This window comes from Tripterygium wilfordii, chromosome 22 (genome assembly GCF_013401445.1).
Source record: "Tripterygium wilfordii isolate XIE 37 chromosome 22, ASM1340144v1, whole genome shotgun sequence".
In the NCBI taxonomy this organism is placed as follows: Eukaryota; Viridiplantae; Streptophyta; class Magnoliopsida; order Celastrales; family Celastraceae; genus Tripterygium; species Tripterygium wilfordii.
The window spans coordinates 12,295,415-12,311,863 of NC_052253.1; the positions used below are offsets into that span (position 1 = coordinate 12,295,415).

General features: G+C 37.2%; 3 protein-coding genes across 12 annotated transcripts; 2 read left to right on the forward strand and 1 right to left on the reverse strand.

The window, feature by feature from the left end:
* Window positions 1–1,652: 1,652 nt before the first annotated feature.
* On the forward strand, window positions 1,653–2,963 carry LOC119992037 (NAC domain-containing protein 2-like). The gene is made up of 3 exons (XM_038838634.1): window positions 1,653–1,921; window positions 2,017–2,291; window positions 2,380–2,963. Exons 1-3 carry the CDS (start codon window positions 1,759–1,761, stop codon window positions 2,800–2,802), a joined length of 861 nt encoding a protein of 286 aa, XP_038694562.1. The 5' UTR covers window positions 1,653–1,758; the 3' UTR covers window positions 2,803–2,963.
* Window positions 2,897–7,390, reverse strand: LOC119992035. Of its 8 annotated transcripts, none has more exons than XM_038838631.1 (5): window positions 7,253–7,375; window positions 6,241–6,272; window positions 5,006–5,944; window positions 3,955–4,029; window positions 3,480–3,856 (listed from the first exon to the last, which is right to left on the reverse strand). In XM_038838631.1, exons 3-5 carry the CDS (start codon window positions 5,900–5,902, stop codon window positions 3,740–3,742), a joined length of 1,089 nt encoding a protein of 362 aa, XP_038694559.1. In that variant the 5' UTR covers window positions 5,903–5,944; window positions 6,241–6,272; window positions 7,253–7,375; the 3' UTR covers window positions 3,480–3,739. The 8 variants fall into 8 exon arrangements, 7 of the variants coding, with proteins under 7 accessions (XP_038694560.1, XP_038694559.1, XP_038694558.1 ...); XM_038838630.1 differs by having other exon boundaries at window positions 5,006–6,021; window positions 7,253–7,366; XM_038838628.1 differs by having other exon boundaries at window positions 5,006–6,042; window positions 7,253–7,364.
* Window positions 7,391–9,763: 2,373 nt separating this feature from the next.
* On the forward strand, window positions 9,764–15,387 carry LOC119990388 (alternative NAD(P)H-ubiquinone oxidoreductase C1, chloroplastic/mitochondrial). Of its 3 annotated transcripts, none has more exons than XM_038836274.1 (11): window positions 9,764–9,925; window positions 9,992–10,194; window positions 10,669–10,764; window positions 11,384–11,450; window positions 11,544–11,727; window positions 12,316–12,409; window positions 12,518–12,730; window positions 13,193–13,597; window positions 13,724–13,800; window positions 14,625–14,728; window positions 14,822–15,387. In XM_038836274.1, the coding sequence occupies exons 1-11, from the start codon at window positions 9,877–9,879 to the stop codon at window positions 14,959–14,961; spliced, it is 1,632 nt and encodes a 543-aa protein (XP_038692202.1). In that variant the 5' UTR covers window positions 9,764–9,876; the 3' UTR covers window positions 14,962–15,387. The 3 variants fall into 3 exon arrangements, with proteins under 3 accessions (XP_038692202.1, XP_038692203.1, XP_038692204.1); XM_038836275.1 differs by having other exon boundaries at window positions 11,547–11,727; window positions 14,822–15,065; XM_038836276.1 differs by having other exon boundaries at window positions 10,001–10,194; window positions 14,822–15,065.
* The last annotated feature ends 1,062 nt before the right edge of the window (window positions 15,388–16,449 follow it).

Sequence of the window (16,449 nt, forward strand, 5' to 3'; positions counted from 1 at the left end):
AATTATTAAAAAAAAAAATTGTAAACATGTAGCAAAATGTAAAGTCCCGCATCGTTAAAAGATGTGGTGACAATGCCTTTTATAAGGGTTAAGTTAAGCGCACCTCTTACATACAAGAAGACATTTTTCTAGGCTTTAGTGAGTTGGGCATAGCCCACTTGTTAGGGCTTAAGGAGAAACAAAGTCATGCTGACCCGATGTATCAACAGGAACTGAACAACCCAAAACGGACAATATTGTTAGTGCGTATAGGGGTATGGATTTACAACAGAAAATTCCCCATTCGAATGAATACATCATAAGATTCATAACATTTTAGATATTGGATCATGCTACAATGTAATGGGTAATTTTTTTAGGGTATTTTATTATTCAAACATTAAATATCGTGAGGACAACCACACAATATATCTTTAGTCTTGAATCTATCTAAATCATTGAAATTTCATACATCATGCGAGGAACTGAACAGTGAACAGCCCCATTCGCCACGTTCTTCAACCCTCAGTCAATACTCAGCAGCTATATTCGGCGCATGGACACACAACATTAATCTTAAATTTTAATCTTCTCATGTCTTCTCCAAACCTTGTGTAAGAGATGACGTTTTTTTTTTATATTTTTAGTCTTACATCATCAATCCATGCCCCCCAAAAAAGGGTGACGTCATTCCCTTACGTGGGTTCCTAAACAGAGATGACATGTTTTTAGAACATTCAGACGCTTGAAAAACAAAATATTTCAAACACTTGAAACAAGATTACCATTTGATGATTACAATGGGATCAAAACAATATTTGATATTATCTTTAAATTTAATGGGCTATTGACATATCAAGAGTCAATTAAGATGTAAAATTAGACCCACACAACCACTATGTGATTGACACATTGCAAACACTCTCCCCCACGTTCTATCTCTCCACTGCAATTTTCATGTTAAATTCACCTCATAGAAGAGTAAAATGTTGTTTATGGAGTGTTTGAAATATGTTATCATTGTACCGCACACACTTATCCACATTGGTGGTTTTTGAGACTAATATCAAGTGCTACGTTTTTCTAACCATTGGAAATGCTCTTAAAACATCCACACCAATGGGTTTTTGGAGCGCTCCAAAACGCACTTTATACGTATTTGGAATTTTGGATTGCTATGAGTTTTTGACACTCCAAAAGCACATCAAATTTTAAAGACACTCCATATATAAGTTGTTTGAAAATGTAATCTCATTGGAGACTCACACTTATAACGAAGAGTATGCACGAGAATTGACGAATGTCATGTCAAAAAACTGAAAAGGGGCCGTGTACACCCCCATCAATATTTCACGGTAGCCCAAGTGCTACTCAGTTCTTCCGCGACAAGCAAGTTTTCCTTACGTGGCAGTATCTGATTGGGTGGATTAAACAAGTGGAACCATCGGGAGTACCAGAGATTTGTGCTTTTGACCAAAGACCAACAGTCAACGATCTCCAAAAGACACTGAGCCGACTCCTCCTCTTAATACAAATACGGCCGAGCCATGTGACGGAAGCAGTGACGGAAGCACACAAGAGGCAACACTTCATCCCCACGTGTATCCCACGTGACCAATTTATTTTAAACGACTCCCTATAAATTCTTCCCTCCGTCGTTTATGCTCTGTGTAAAATATCCAGATTAGAAGAAGAAGAATTACAGATAACAGAGAAGAAGGAGGAGGAGAGAGTTAAAGGTTGAATTAAAGAGAACAACAGAGAGTGACAAATCGGAAAATGATGACGGGACAGCTAGAGTTACCGGCGGGTTTCCGATTCCACCCGACCGACGATGAATTGGTGAATCATTACTTGATCAGAAAATGTGCAGGGCAATCGATTTCGGTTCCGATCATAGCAGAGATCAATCTGTACAAGTACGATCCATGGCAATTACCAGGTAATTTTTCTTCTTTTCAACCTAAATATCCCTTTTAATTTTCATTTTCTAAAATAAAACAATTAATAAATGGTGGGAATAATATATTTGTGCAGATATAGCATTGTACGGTGAGAAGGAGTGGTATTTTTTTTCTCCAAGAGACAGAAAATATCCAAACGGGTCAAGGCCGAACCGGGCAGCCGGAACGGGTTATTGGAAGGCTACCGGTGCAGATAAACCGATTGGCCGGAACAAACCGCTCGGCATCAAAAAAGCACTTGTGTTCTACGCCGGAAAAGCCCCAAAAGGAATCAAAACCAACTGGATCATGCACGAGTATCGCCTCGCTAATGTCGATAGGTCCGCCGGCAAGAAGAACAATCTCAGGGTACGAATTGATTTTAACTCATAAATGGAAATGAATTTAATTTTGTGGTAATGGAGTTATTGACTTTGAATTTGATTGTTAATTGCAGCTCGATGATTGGGTATTGTGTCGAATATACAACAAGAAAGGAACAGTAGAAAAGCATTACTCCGCCGTTGATCGGAAACCGATGAACTTCCCGGAACAAGAGGAGCAGAAGCCCAATATTGGAATTTCATACCAGACTATGGCGGTTCTTCCGCCACACGTGAATGACCAATTACATATGGACACGTCAGATTCAGTACCATCGCTGCACACGGACTCGAGCAGTTCGGAGCACGTGGTGTCGCCGGGAGTCACGTGCGAAAAGGAGGTCCAAAGTGGGCCCAAATGGGAGGAGGAGCTAGAGAGTGCGTTGAACTTCAACTTCAACGACATGGATTACTTGCAATATGACGATTTTGCCCCCCAATCCGGGTACCTGATGGATCAGCAAGACATGTTAATGTATTTACCCCCGTCCTATTAATTCTTTTAAAAAAATTTAAAACAAAAAAAGGGTGGGCCTAATTGTGGGCCCAGACATTCTTTAAGAGGGTCCGGTTTATTTTTTTGAAATATCATTGAAAAATTTGTTTCTCATTAGAATTGAACATTGACACACATATATCTAATTCAATCAATTATCAATCGAGTCACCTCTTATTGGTATAAGGCTATAAACTTTTGGGACTTTTTTCTTTGATGTGTTAATATGTCGATGATTATTGTTGGAAATTCTTATAGTTGTAATTTCCATTTATGAAAAATTGAAAATTCCACTGTAATAGCATTGTTTGCACTTGAAAATGTGGATTCACAGGGATGAGAAACATTCACAGCAGTATCTGGGTTGAGTAGGTAAAATAGAGTATGGAAATACAAATTTTGACAAAATACCCTCTATATATCGGTATCTGTTAAAAGTGTTCCAAAGTAGAGCATATGCCAAAGGTAGACCATATGCTCGAGACACTACCTATTCTAGAACTCGTCATCAGATCAATCTAACATTTTTTTTTGGTAATGTGAACGACCCCGCAATCCCATAGACCAATTGCGACATGGGTCGAGACCCAATGCGAAAAGATAATACAAGATGACATTTACCCACGCTGGGTTGAGCAGGGGCCTATCTTGTAAATTATGATAATTGAGACACCCACAAAACTTGAACTCACAACATCTTGCTTGCACTAAAAGTTATTGCAGTCAAGGTCATCATCTCAACAAACGACACTTTTTTTTCATCCTTAATAACATGCTAGGCCAGTAAAGAAGCAAGTTACAGAAGACATGATAAACATACTTCCTGAAAGGCATCATAACCAAACTTTACAAATGCCTTACCTTTTAAGTTCCAACTATTTGGCAGAACCAAAAAGAAGATATATTGAATCAATCTGCAACAACAATATATTCAGAAATCATGTTGTATGAGCACCATGTGTGCGCGAAGCCCATATTCCAAACACAAGAAACCAGAAGACGAACAATATTGCCCAGTAGCGTGCAGGCCCGTACTTAATTCTGGTAAGCACAATCTGCAAGTTTAAAACACAATAAATATGTCAAAAACCCCAGTTTGTATGAGACAGATAAATGTAGAATGTGTGGGAACTGGGAAATGTAAACCACTCACAAAGCGAAAGAAGATCACAACTGTTAAAGCACAAACACCTCCGAGGAGAATATGAAGACCATTTTTTGCAGTTTTCTGCACATCAAAGAAGATCCAATCAACGAACAAGCATGCAAGAAACTCAAGGGACTTTTTTTTTTCATAAAAAAAGGAAAGAACATAGTAATTCAAGGTGGAAATGAACAGATGATCGAACAGTTCATTAATTTCTATTATTGCACATTTCAAAATATGCGCAAGCACTTCAAAAGCTCCCAAAGAGTTGAAGCAGATCACCGCACCCATTTGCCAGCATTTTAGAGTCGCAAGTTCTCCATGACTGATGTGTTACTAGGAGTCTAGGACCACAAACAACTGGTTTTCTATGACCAAATCAGTTCAAAAAGCTGCAGCCAAGCAGCCCGGTTGCACGTGTATAACTTGTCTTCCCAATAGGATTTTTTCCCCCAAAGGGTATTATTCATAAAGAAAGTTCTACAGTTCTACTGCCATATCCGAATGAGTCCCATTTTGAGGCCTTAAAATTAAGCAATCCTACCGACTTCAAACCTCTAATCTTATCATAATCAGGATCGCAAGCATTAGTGAATTCCTCAAATAAAAAAAGAGAGAGGCTGCAACGTACACCTGATTCATGTAAATCATTTCTTAATGAATCCCAATCAAATAATCAATTTATTCTGGATATATGGAGCAATAAAAACACAATGTTTAAAACCACAAGAAAAATATTCGTATTAGATACGGAGTAAAACACACACAAATCTACTCAAATTTACCTTATAAATCAACTTTTTATTTATAAGGGACGCTTCAGAATTAATAAAATTGAGCATTTTTAGGCATATAATCGAGTTCTAGGTGAAGCTTTCGATAAAAAAAAAGGTAAACAACTACCATGCACAAGGCTCCTACAGTGGGCAGGGTTAGGGACAAGCATGATGTACTTATACCTTACCCCCACATAATATGTGGAAAGGCCTTCATTATAAAGCAAAAATTCCCTACAGATATGTATACTTATGAACCAAAACTGCATGAACCAACATACCTTACCAACATGAGGAGCTATGAGCCATGCAAGCGTAACGGTGAGCAGTCCTGTAGCAAGCAAGATCCCCGTGCTTTCCACGACCCATTTAGTAGCAGGGTTTTCACTATGAACAGCATTTTCAGTGACAGGCTGATTCATAGGCTGTTCCGAAACAACCTCTGAAACTGCAGATGGGGTACTATTGTGATGAATATTATTAGTGTGTGGATTAAACCACAATGCAATCTCACTAAGTCGTTGCCTCCGAATAGCAGCAATAGCATCAGGGTCTACATCTGAGCTTGTATTCACCTGCACGGGATTTGGATGCCCACTGGCAGTCCTTTCCCTTAGTGTTTCATAATCCTTCAGAGAAACCACGACCTTTTTGAAGTCAGCAGTCCTGATATTTTTAGTAACACGCCCACAAATTTCGCAAACAGTGGATCCATGATTAACAAACCATTTCAGTGCACAAGCATAGTGTACCAAACCAAGATCATTTTTGCAAGCACAACCGAGTTCAACTAATATGTCTTGCTGGTGACATGGACCCATTTCTAAATCAGTACGACATACAAAAACCTCCCCTTCTGGACTTATGAATTCCATAAATCCAGAATCTCTTCCAATGTTTTTCATCATGGAGTCAGCACATTCAGCATCTTTTAGAACTTCATTGTTTTCAGACTTCACTTCTCCATCACTTTTACTTCCTTCTTGTATTGGGGGAATGATGCCCAAAAATCCTAATGCAGCATCTCCTATTTTGTCAGATTCAGCACATTGGCACACACGACAAGTTGCTAAACCTGCCTCTTTGTCAAGACTGTAACGTGCTTGATTGCCTGTGTCGCCATCAACGGGCGAGCAACCATTCTTACTAATTCCAGCAGTGTCTGTTTCCCTACTCATCACAAAAGTTGACGTAGTGTATTCAAAATATGTTCCTTGGTTCTGGGATCATTATATAAATCCACGTTAGTTTATAATTTAACTCCAGTCTGCAATATCAAGCTCCCCATTGCACACTTCTGTAAAACAAAAGAAAGACACTGGAATCCAAGTAAAGTTACAAAGTACACACTTCTACTTCAGATAAAATACTTTTGAATGGACTTCAGTTAACATATAGCTTAGGAAAATATAAGGCCCCGCTGTAAGTTAGTGTAAGGAGCTAGAAGTGGCATGGCATGCAGAAGACCACAAATATGCAACATTATTCATCGTGCCAAAACCTGGTCTGGAACTACCTTTATCTCCAAAAGCTCCAGCTCTATAGCAACTGAAAATCAAGGTAACGTTAGAACGTGACTAGGCTGTCAGTGGAACCTTTGTCTAATGCACCACTACATATACAGAGGTAGTTGTCAAAAATATTTTTTTAAAAAAGAAGAAAAGACAAAAGACCACAACAATAGTAAATGTAAGATCTCATACGTCAAATATACTATACCAGGGCGAGAATGTGCGTGCACACACCACAAAAGAGAAACTTTTTTCATCAGCAAATTAAAGTTTATCAAGTTTTAGGGCATCAAGTGCTGAGTTGGACTGCACCAAACATCCCAAGCAGCTTACTTCTGCCAAGTGGGTCATTTTAAAAGAATGCAGGCAATCTAGTCAACAAACGGCGATCAATCCGTAAGATATAACTCGGCTGGGTGGTAAATTATCATTCCTGATTTCATGACACAGACATTTTTATGTAATAACGAAACTATCCAGAGTACAAAAACTTTCATGATACTGGCATAAGAGGTTCAAAAAAACAACAAATAAAATAACAGCACTCAACTATAATATTCTGCTAAATTTATGGTATAATAGCATGCCAAACCCCAGTCAGAATATAAGATCATCTTCATATCATCATCAACTGCCAAGTTCTCCAAAATTGAGCAAAGAAACTTTCATGGCTCAATCAAAAGGAAAGTTTCAAACCAACAAGGCAAAGAACATGAATACTCAGAACATCAAAGCTTTTTACAGGTCCAAATACAACAGTTTACACTTCAGAGTCATATGGTTGAAGTTACATCAACAACCCCAAATACACAATGGTACTAAGCTTCAGAATTTTTTTTTTTTAAAAATTATAGTAAAGTAAGTAATGATGTGATTGGGATTTGCCCAGAAAATTCGACACAAAAAATCACGAAACCAGAAGACAAAATAAGAACCTAAGAGAGCTAAGAAGTTCCAGATCACCAAATGCCCAATTCCGAATGCCCTAATAAAGCGAAGAGAAAGATTGAAGCGAACCTGAGTTTAGGCTTCTTGAGAGTACCAGGTGCTAACCCAGATAGTGAAAAAGCATAGCGATCTTTTTTTTTTCTCGCTCTGGATTTTCGCTGGAGTGTTCGAGTGAGCCCGAGAAATTGTGACACAACACATGTTAATGCGTTTCCTACTTTATCTTTCATCTGAAATGAGTCATTGGTCGAGTGGTAATGACTTTGCATATCCCTGACTAAGGTCATGGGTTCTAGTCTCACCTTCTCCGAATATTTATAAGGAGGTGTGTGGGCTTGATAGTTTGCCCCTGCGTGGGCTTGATTTGTGCCTCCAGCGTGGGTCCTGCGTGGGGCCTGTTGACACCTGTACTCGTGGGCTTATTTGTGCCTCCTGCGTGGGGCCTATTGACACTTGTATTTTCATAGGCTTGGGCTTGATAGTTTGCCCCTGCGTGGGACCTGTTGACACATGTACTCGTGGGCTTGATTTGTGCCTCCTGGCGTGGGGCCTATTGACACCCGTACTTTCATAGGCGTGGGGCCTATTGACACCCGTACTTTCATAGGCTTCATCTGATGGTGTGTCGTATATTGTATTTGTACTTGTATTCAAAAAAAAATATATTTGAATATGATCATAAAAAATAATAATGTATTTCATTCTCGTCACTTTTAGTGATGATCGTGTTAAAACAATTAAACACTGTAATAATGATGATATCGAAACATATTATAATTTTTGATGGCCATATCGAAATGCGATCAAAATAGAAAATCTAAAATCTTTTAGTGATAAAAATTATATTATCCCTCTTTCTTTCCGCAAAGCTCATAACTCCCACATTACTGTCAAAATCTAATAAAACGGTTACCTTATAACATCCTTAATAATAATTTACGGAAAAAAATAAAAAAATTGGAGCAAACGGGAAATAGATTAGAAATATGGTAATCAGTTCACTGAATAAAAGATTTTAAAAATTAAGGCTCCGTTTGGTACGCCGGATAAGGCTCCGTATAGTATAAAATTATCCTTTAATAAAGTTATCGGGTGTTTGGATGTTTTTTAAAAATCTCTGGATAGTATAATTTTATACAAAAGTGGCTCCTATACGATGCAGGCCGTATAATATTAAAAAGCCTCCAACTCGTTTTTGTTTTATACGGAGCGCTTAGTATAAGAGACAAGATGTCAAATGACAAAAAATACCTTCACCCTCACTATACATACCAACGTTGGTGAAGAGCTACCATAGCCGATCAGCAAAGAGAGGTAATTTCTTGACTTGTCAAAGAGCTTACAACTTTTCAAACCACTAGAGATAATGATTGTGGTCTCTTAATATTGACTTGCTCTTGTCTCCCAATCTTCTACTACTGGATGCACAAACGCATGCTACAAGTTGTTGAAAGACTCGAGATATTGCAAGGCCAGTTTCCTCATCCGGGAGAGGTATGGACTTGTGTAGCACATGTATGCTTTTTGACATTTTTTAATACTCAAATTAATTAGTCTTTGTTTGTTCATTTTGTTGTAGTCTCAATTTTATACAATATTGTGTATTATTTCCAAGTTAGTGTATACTAAAAGCATTTCATGGATGTTTGACAAAATCTCCTAATAAAAAATTATTATTATTGTTTTAATTGGGGGTAATGTAGACAAAATAACATAAATCTTATACTATCATTTTGTCTAACAACAGACCAAACACCGTATTGTATAATAATTATACTATACAGGGTTAATATCAGATTTTTTTCAAACACTGAATATGATTAAATTATACATCAACTTATCCAAGGATTAAATTATACATTGGATAGTAATATTATACTATCCTATACGGCTTACCAAACGGAGCCTAAGATGATAATTTTAAAATTACCAATAAATCCATTAGAAATATGGTAATAGGTCCACTAAATAAATTTTTTTAAAAATTAAGATAATAATTTTAAAATTACCAATAAATCCATTTTTTTAAAGCCCTCATTTCCTATATATATATATATATTTTTTGTTCTTTTAGTTTGAGAAAAACTCGACCTGCAAAAATAATCTAAATTTTTCTTGCAATTATCAATATTTTCTTACAAAGTCCCATTTCATATTCGATTTCAAAATATATTTTTTTTCGCGAAGATATGATTTATTAAATTTTATCTGTTTAATTTTTTTTTGTTGAATATTTTTTAAAAAATTATCTGTTGAAACAAGGTTGCAAATCGGGAGAAAATTTTAATTTTCAAATTCTTTTATGTTTCAAATATCAAATTGTGAATTGTGAATAATTTACTCAATAAAAATAAAGTTTAAAACCTTTTGTTTTTAGTGGAATATAGTTTAAAACTATATAGAGCTTATGAGTTATGATTAAAAAAAAAAGGACCAGGGGGCACTGGGGCAGGGAGCGCCTATGGGTATGGGCCTCAAATTGTTCTGGGACAGTTTGACTGAGCCCATGTAATGGGCCTCATTTAAAATTTTAATGCCCAGCCCAGCTCTGTAAACCGTTATTCTCCTCCAAACAAGCGAGCGACGAGCGTAGTGTGAAGAGCCACGACAGTCGACACCGCTATTTCGCTGCTGCTCTCTCATCCTCCAGTTTTGCCGATTGAGTTGTAATTTCGAACTAACAATCTCCCTGAATGGCGCACTTAGCGTCGTCTGCTTCAGCAACCCTACTTTATTTACATTGTACTCTCTCTTCCTTTCTTTCATTCTTCAGTATTCATGGATTGAAAAGAATTGACGTCTGACTAGGGATTTCAGCTGGGGCAAAGCATTGGGGCAAGCTATTTCCGGGTTCTTCTGTGAGATTTGGGACCAATTCGTTGGTATGCTCGAGGTTTCGGAGGAATGGATTTCGATTTGTTGCTTCGGGCACTGCGGGAAGAAATGGAGGTGTTGTGGCCATGTCTGAAGGTGAAACGCTACAGAGAATGTTTACATGGCCAGATAAGAAGGTCGAGTTCTGTTTTGAAATTCTGTTGCTCTCTTTTTTCATTTAAGGATATTTATTTTTTATGCAATCGGAATTTTTTTTACTGCTTATTTAATTTCATCACTGTTATTTTATTGAGTTTCTGATAGAAATAATATTGTTCTTGTTTTTTCAATTCCTCTTTTAAGTTTTCCTGTCAACTTTGATAGATTTATGGAGCAAGTGACTTGAAATAAGTACTGAAATAATTTCACACAACTCACTTATTTCACTTCTCCATTTTTGCGGATTGACTCTTCGTATTGTCATATGAGCATCTATTTGATCATATGGATGCTTAATTGCTCAGGGATGTAAATCTACAAGACTACAAGTATTTATAAGTTAATGAGCAATTTTTTTACTGTAATTATTTTTTCTGCAAAACTGCAACCATACTAATGAGAAATTTTATTTTCAATAATCATGCATTTAATGCCGAAAATTTTACTTTCAGAAGCCGAGGGTATGCATACTAGGTGGTGGATTTGGAGGCTTATACACTGCTTTAAGGCTAGAATCACTTACATGGCCCGCTGACAAGAAGCCTCAGGTAAGGTGGTATAAAATGCAGTGTTAGATCATTATACTTGAAAGCTTCAAGCTGATGAACTGGAATGATATGCGGTATTGGAAGGGATGCTTCTTCGTTGAAAAATGTTTTTGCCTACTGACCTTTTCATAAAAAAAATTTGTTTTCTGCTGGCAGTGCTCATTTATTGGCCACAATGTTTTGACAAATTGCATCTAGCATAATCAGTAGTTTGCATCGACTGTTTTACATTGTCTCGATGTATTTCTCATTACTGAATAATTGTCTTACAATGCCTTTTCTCTTAGAAAAATGGATGTGGGAATTAGAGCTCTTTTAAAATGCTCGTAGTAACATTTAGTTTAAGACTTGTGATGCATTTACTGTATTACAAATGTGCATCTCATATTTTTACTAGTTCTTAAAGACAAATCACAATTATTTTAGATGCTGCTAAGTCAAATTAATTTCTATCATCTCCGACTCTTTCCCTAAACAACGCAAGAGAAATAAAAATTTGAGTCCAAATGTACTGCTTACTTTACCTTTTTTTTTTGATAGAATGATTTCTTTTTCTATGCACATTTATCATTCCCTTCATTTGGTAACATCTTTGGTATTCATTGAAATTGATTCCCAGGTTCTTCTTGTTGATCAGTCAGAACGATTTGTATTTAAGCCCATGCTGTATGAACTACTATCAGGAGGTATGTTAATCTTTGATGTCTAACTTTTTTTCTTCTTGTTTTCTGATAATTGAAGCAGAAGCCTGGTAATGCCACAAAACTTTTCAATTGTAGAAGTGGATGCTTGGGAAATAGCTCCTCGTTTCTTAGATTTGCTTGCAAGCACCGGTGTGCAATTTTTCCAAGACAGGGTGAAAAGTCTACATCCATCTGATCATTTGGGAATGCAGGGGCTGACAGGAAGTACTTGTGGAGGAACTGTGCTTCTTGAAAGTGGCTTACACGTTGAGTATGACTGGTATATTTAACAATATTCTCACTATTTCACTGGATATACTTATTTTGTTAAACCTTGAATTTTGGCTGTTTCTATATTCATTTATAAAAATACTTTTGATTTGAGGTGTGAAAGCGTGCAAGAAACGAAGATGAGTATGATGTCAGCTAGGATTTGGGGGTGTTACTGAGCACTGACGGAGGGTTTGAATTATTATTCTGATGGCAGTTTATTACTTTTCTGTTAGAATGACCTTTAATAGGTGGTTAGTGGTAGAATAGTAAATTTGGCCAATGTAAAGATACAAGTGACAATGGACCTCCATTTGAGTAGTCCTTGGGTTGTGGGAGAATGTTTCCGAAATTGCAGCTTTCTACATTCTGTTTTTTTTTGGTTGTGCCAAAATGTTTCCATACTATTGTTTTTCTACTAACAACTTTTTTTAAACGTCTGAAAATCTGCTTGTTATCACAGATTCAGGGACACTGTCTTATTCCAGATAGGCTGGATCCCAAATCTATATCAACTCTCATGCTGCTTCTCTGACGGAATGGAAAAGAGATGTTGAATGTGGAGCTAATCTTACTTCCTTTTGTTTTGGGCAGCCAGGTTGGTGCTTGCTTTGGGAGCTGAAGCTAAACTTGATGTTGTACCAGGCGCATTAGAGTTTGCTTTGCCTTTCTCCAACCTGGAAGATGCATCCGTAAGAATTTGATGGACTTTATCTATCTCTTTTATTAAATTGAAAGCAGGCAGATTCTGTTCGTGTCTCTTTTGTTTATTATATTTGCATGTTGATCTTTTTGCACAGATGGTTGACAATAAGTTGAAAGCACTAGAACGGAAGAACTTTGCCAAGCACTCTATAATTAGCGTAGCTGTAGTTGGTTGTGGTTATGCAGGAGTTGAGTTAGCTGCCACAATAGCGGAACGCTTGCAAGACAGAGGAACAGTACAAGCTATTAACGTGGAAACCACTATCTGCCCAACTGCTCCGCCTGGCAATAGGGAGGCTGCCCTTAAAGTACGGCGTTTAAATTTTGGATCATGCAAACATTTTCTACTTGCACTATGATGATAAATTTTTGACATTTTCTTGTTTAGTTTATCTATGTCAATATGTTTGCTACTTTGTTTCGCGTATCATTAATTAGAAACTTTTTTTTTGAAATTCTCAAATTTAAAATTTCAACTTAAATATATTGAGAAGTATAATTTTCTTAGAATGCTGTTTAATTATCTTGTTATTTGACTATCCTCTTTTAGTATCACAGCTCCATTAATTCATCTGAGTCTTGTAGTCTCTGTTTTTGTCTGTATTTTGATTTTGAAAATTTTGTGGTGCCATGTTTGAGGCTTTGAGCTTGTACTTCTTCCCTCGAAGGAATATGGAATTTGGATCATCTGGCCTCACATTTATTTTACCTCTTACTCGAAAATGGCTTCTGTAATTCTTGAATGTATATCTTTTCTGTACTATTCCTAGGTTCTCACATCCAGGAAAGTTCAGCTTCTGTTGGGTTACTTTGTCCGCAGCATACGCAGAGTGGGTGATGGGGAGGCTTCAACAGGGCTGACAGAAGGTGAAGAAGTTCACGACATGGAGGCAGAACCTAATTCTGATAAATATATATTAGAACTTCAGCCTGCAGAAAGGGGACTACAAAGTCAAATTCTTGAAGCGGATCTTGTATTGTGGACTGTTGGGTCTAAACCTCTGCTTCCCACGCTAGAACCAGGTAACAGACTGCATGAACTTCCCCTGAATGCCCGTGGACAAGCAGAGACAGATGAAACTCTCCGCGTCAAGGGCCATCCTCGCATATTTGCGCTGGGTGACTCGTCTGCTTTAAGGGATTCAAATGGAAGGCTTTTACCAGCGACTGCCCAGGTGCCATACCCCTGCTTCAACTTTTATTCAATTGAACAATTTACCGATATCTCACTGTTCTTCCCACCCGCCCTTCCCTCTTTGCCCTGGAAACAATAACCTAATTATTCGCTTCATGCTCTTTAGGTTGCTTTTCAACAAGCCGACTTTACCGGCTGGAATTTGTGGGCGGCAATCAATGGTCGTCCCTTACTGCCTTTCAGGTAAAAAATTCACTTTTTTCCTCAACGGTACTTTGCTGTTAGTTAAAACATCCGATATAAATGGTTTATTGTCATCTTGAGTATGTGTCTTAAACTGCATTGAAAAGACTTAAGGTTTCCTGGGAAATGCACAATGCATTTATGGTGGAAGTTGGCAATTCATCGTCATTTCCTGCGCCATCGCCCCCACCGTCCCTCTCTTTATCCGTGATTTTGTTTTGTTGGGGAATCCATCACCAGTGTTTCGTGCCTGCTATTTTCTTCTGCAGTCTGATACTAGCTAATCGACTTTTCTCCTTTCTGAAAAAGTAATTAAGTTGAAAGAGGCAGTAGCATTCTGAACCCACTGAATAGAATAATTATCATTACTAATGTGTAGAAACTGTATGGACTTCGTCCCTTATATTCCAAATCACTGGTGGTTGTTTCCGCGCACTTAAGAACTACTCATTTAAAACTTCGGATTTATGTTTGACGTCAATTCTTGGTTTATGTGTGCCCCTTTGCTCATGAATTTTGCTGGTGGAGCACGGAGCACCCGTGCACCACTATTTTTTTGCTTGATTTAGATACTAAAGTTCATCCAATTACTTGAAAAGGTTCTTTATCATCTTGCTTGCATCATCTCAAATGCTTAAACAGTTAAACTTATCTATGTTCTTTTGTCTGTAGCTAAAATGAGGACGATGTCAATATGGTTTATGAATTCGTCATTTATTTATGCTCAAAAGTGGTCCATTGCTGATGTTTATGGATAAACTTTCTTCAAATGAAAACTTCTACAGAAATTACCGTTGCATATAACCTTCTTCATTTGCTGCCAGGTTTCAGAATCTAGGTGAGATGATGACCCTGGGGAGAAACGATGCTGCTCTGTCACCAAGTTTTATCGAGGGGTTAACCTTGGATGGTCCCATTGGTCATACAGGTAACATTCTCGATGTTCCAACACCTTTACCATTCCTTTTTCTTTGATGTTCTTATGCTTCTTCAATTATACCTTTTGCTCTTATTATCGCAGCTAGGAAGATAGCGTACTTGATCAGACTACCAACAGATGAGCATCGGCTTAAAGTGGGGATCAGCTGGTTCACGAAATCTGCTATAGATTCCGTTGCATCACTACAGAACACCCTCTCAAAGGTTCTTTCAGGCCCATAGGTCATCTTTGTTTAATTACAAAGCACAGATAATTGCTGTTGTATGTTTGCCGTTAAGCTACGGATGGATTTCATCGGAGGAAGAAAAAAAAAAGGTAAAACAAAGAGCTCATCAAACAATTAGGGGAAAAAAAAAAAGAAAGCAAAAAAAGACTAGAGCTTTTGTTCCTTCCGAGTCTAGTGGCTCTCCAGCCACATTCACATGTTGATACAGCTTTGTTTCAGCTGTTGACCGGTTGGGATCAATGGATTATATTTCATTACAATTACTACCTGAATTAGGTTTGTAATTAAGCTTGGCATTGATGGATGGACACCGGGTGGACCTTGACAGCTATATTTGCCTCGCGTAGACAAATCTTGATCATCACCTTCTTTGAATATGATGTTGATGTTCTCACTAATGCAGGTACGGTGTTAATAAGGACCACAAGGATAGAATAAAGTGTTTGATTGTGTAATTTATGTGCCGATGCCTGCCCCCTTTTTGTTGATAAGCTTGGCCCATTTGCATGTCAATGCATTGTCTGAATCATGAATGCTTTGTTGAATAGATGTAGAGGAGAGAAATTCCTTGTGCTGTTTTACTCGTTAGGCCTTGAATGAGAGTCCTATCATGGTGATGAGAATCCCACATCGAAAGATGGTGGGTTTAGAGTGTAGCTTATAAGGGAGGGCAAAACTTTTGATGTTAGACTTGGGCTCCAATTTCGTGTGACGGGTATTCATCACATGGTTACGATTGTGAATCTCATTCACAAGTAGTGTGTTTGGCACGCTAGCTGTGCATAAGATAAAACGATTTTTTTTTTCATTTTTTTTGAATTTAATATTAAATTTATTAATAAATTATACTTATAAATTTATTAATTTTTACTTAGATTTATAAATATTTATAAGATATAAAAATTAAAAACAAAAAAGTAGACAATAGAAGCTCTTTAAATACCGATTTCATGTGGGTTTTGAAACCTAAATAAAGCATATACATGCATTTGTTAGGCATGAAAAAGTTAGTTGAATAATGAAACCTAATGTCAGCAAGTTAGTTGAAGATATTTCTGAAGAGACTCTCACTGTAGTCAATACTTAGAAATTTCAACATTCGCTGGTTAGATTTGACTCTTTTTCTACGGTTTGCATTATTTTACAGTTTTAAGTTGCAACTCTTTTGGTGGTTAGTTTTGAATTTTCAGTTGGCTTCTCCATTGTAATTCAACTAATAAAACTAATCTTACCGTAGTTAATAGTCAAATCATCTTGATTAGTTTTTTTTGGGTGTACCCACCATAGAAATAAAGTTTTTTTTGAGAATAATAATGCAGCATATATACATGATGATGCGTTAATTAACTACTTGACGATAGTTTAATTGATTATCTTTCTGGACTTGAGGCATACCAAGGTCGGGAGTTCTAACAAAGAGTTGAAATATTTTCTTGTTGAATCTTGGTTTCATGGACTTATCCCATTTTTAGGCTTTTACTTG

What these genes read in the sequence shown, in the direction of transcription:
- LOC119992037 (XM_038838634.1), top strand. Translation starts at nt 1,759, where the DNA reads ATGATGACGGGACAGCTAGAGTTACCGGCGGGTTTCCGATTCCACCCG. An exon ending in CGATCCATGGCAATTACCAG is followed by an intron (nt 1,922 to 2,016) that starts GTAATTTTTCTT and finishes ATATTTGTGCAG; the next exon opens with ATATAGCATTGTACGGTGAG. An exon ending in GCAAGAAGAACAATCTCAGG is followed by an intron (nt 2,292 to 2,379) that starts GTACGAATTGAT and finishes TGTTAATTGCAG; the next exon opens with CTCGATGATTGGGTATTGTG.
- LOC119992035 (XM_038838629.1), bottom strand. Translation starts at nt 5,902, where the DNA reads ATGAGTAGGGAAACAGACACTGCTGGAATTAGTAAGAATGGTTGCTCG. An exon ending in TAGCTCCTCATGTTGGTAAG is followed by an intron (nt 4,030 to 5,005) that starts GTATGTTGGTTC and finishes TTTGATGTGCAG; the next exon opens with AAAACTGCAAAAAATGGTCT. An exon ending in TTGTGATCTTCTTTCGCTTT is followed by an intron (nt 3,857 to 3,954) that starts GTGAGTGGTTTA and finishes TTAAACTTGCAG; the next exon opens with ATTGTGCTTACCAGAATTAA.
- LOC119990388 (XM_038836274.1), top strand. Translation starts at nt 9,877, where the DNA reads ATGGCGCACTTAGCGTCGTCTGCTTCAGCAACCCTACTTTATTTACAT. An exon ending in TTACACGTTGAGTATGACTG is followed by an intron (nt 11,728 to 12,315) that starts GTATATTTAACA and finishes TTGGGCAGCCAG; the next exon opens with GTTGGTGCTTGCTTTGGGAG. An exon ending in CGTCCCTTACTGCCTTTCAG is followed by an intron (nt 13,801 to 14,624) that starts GTAAAAAATTCA and finishes ATTTGCTGCCAG; the next exon opens with GTTTCAGAATCTAGGTGAGA.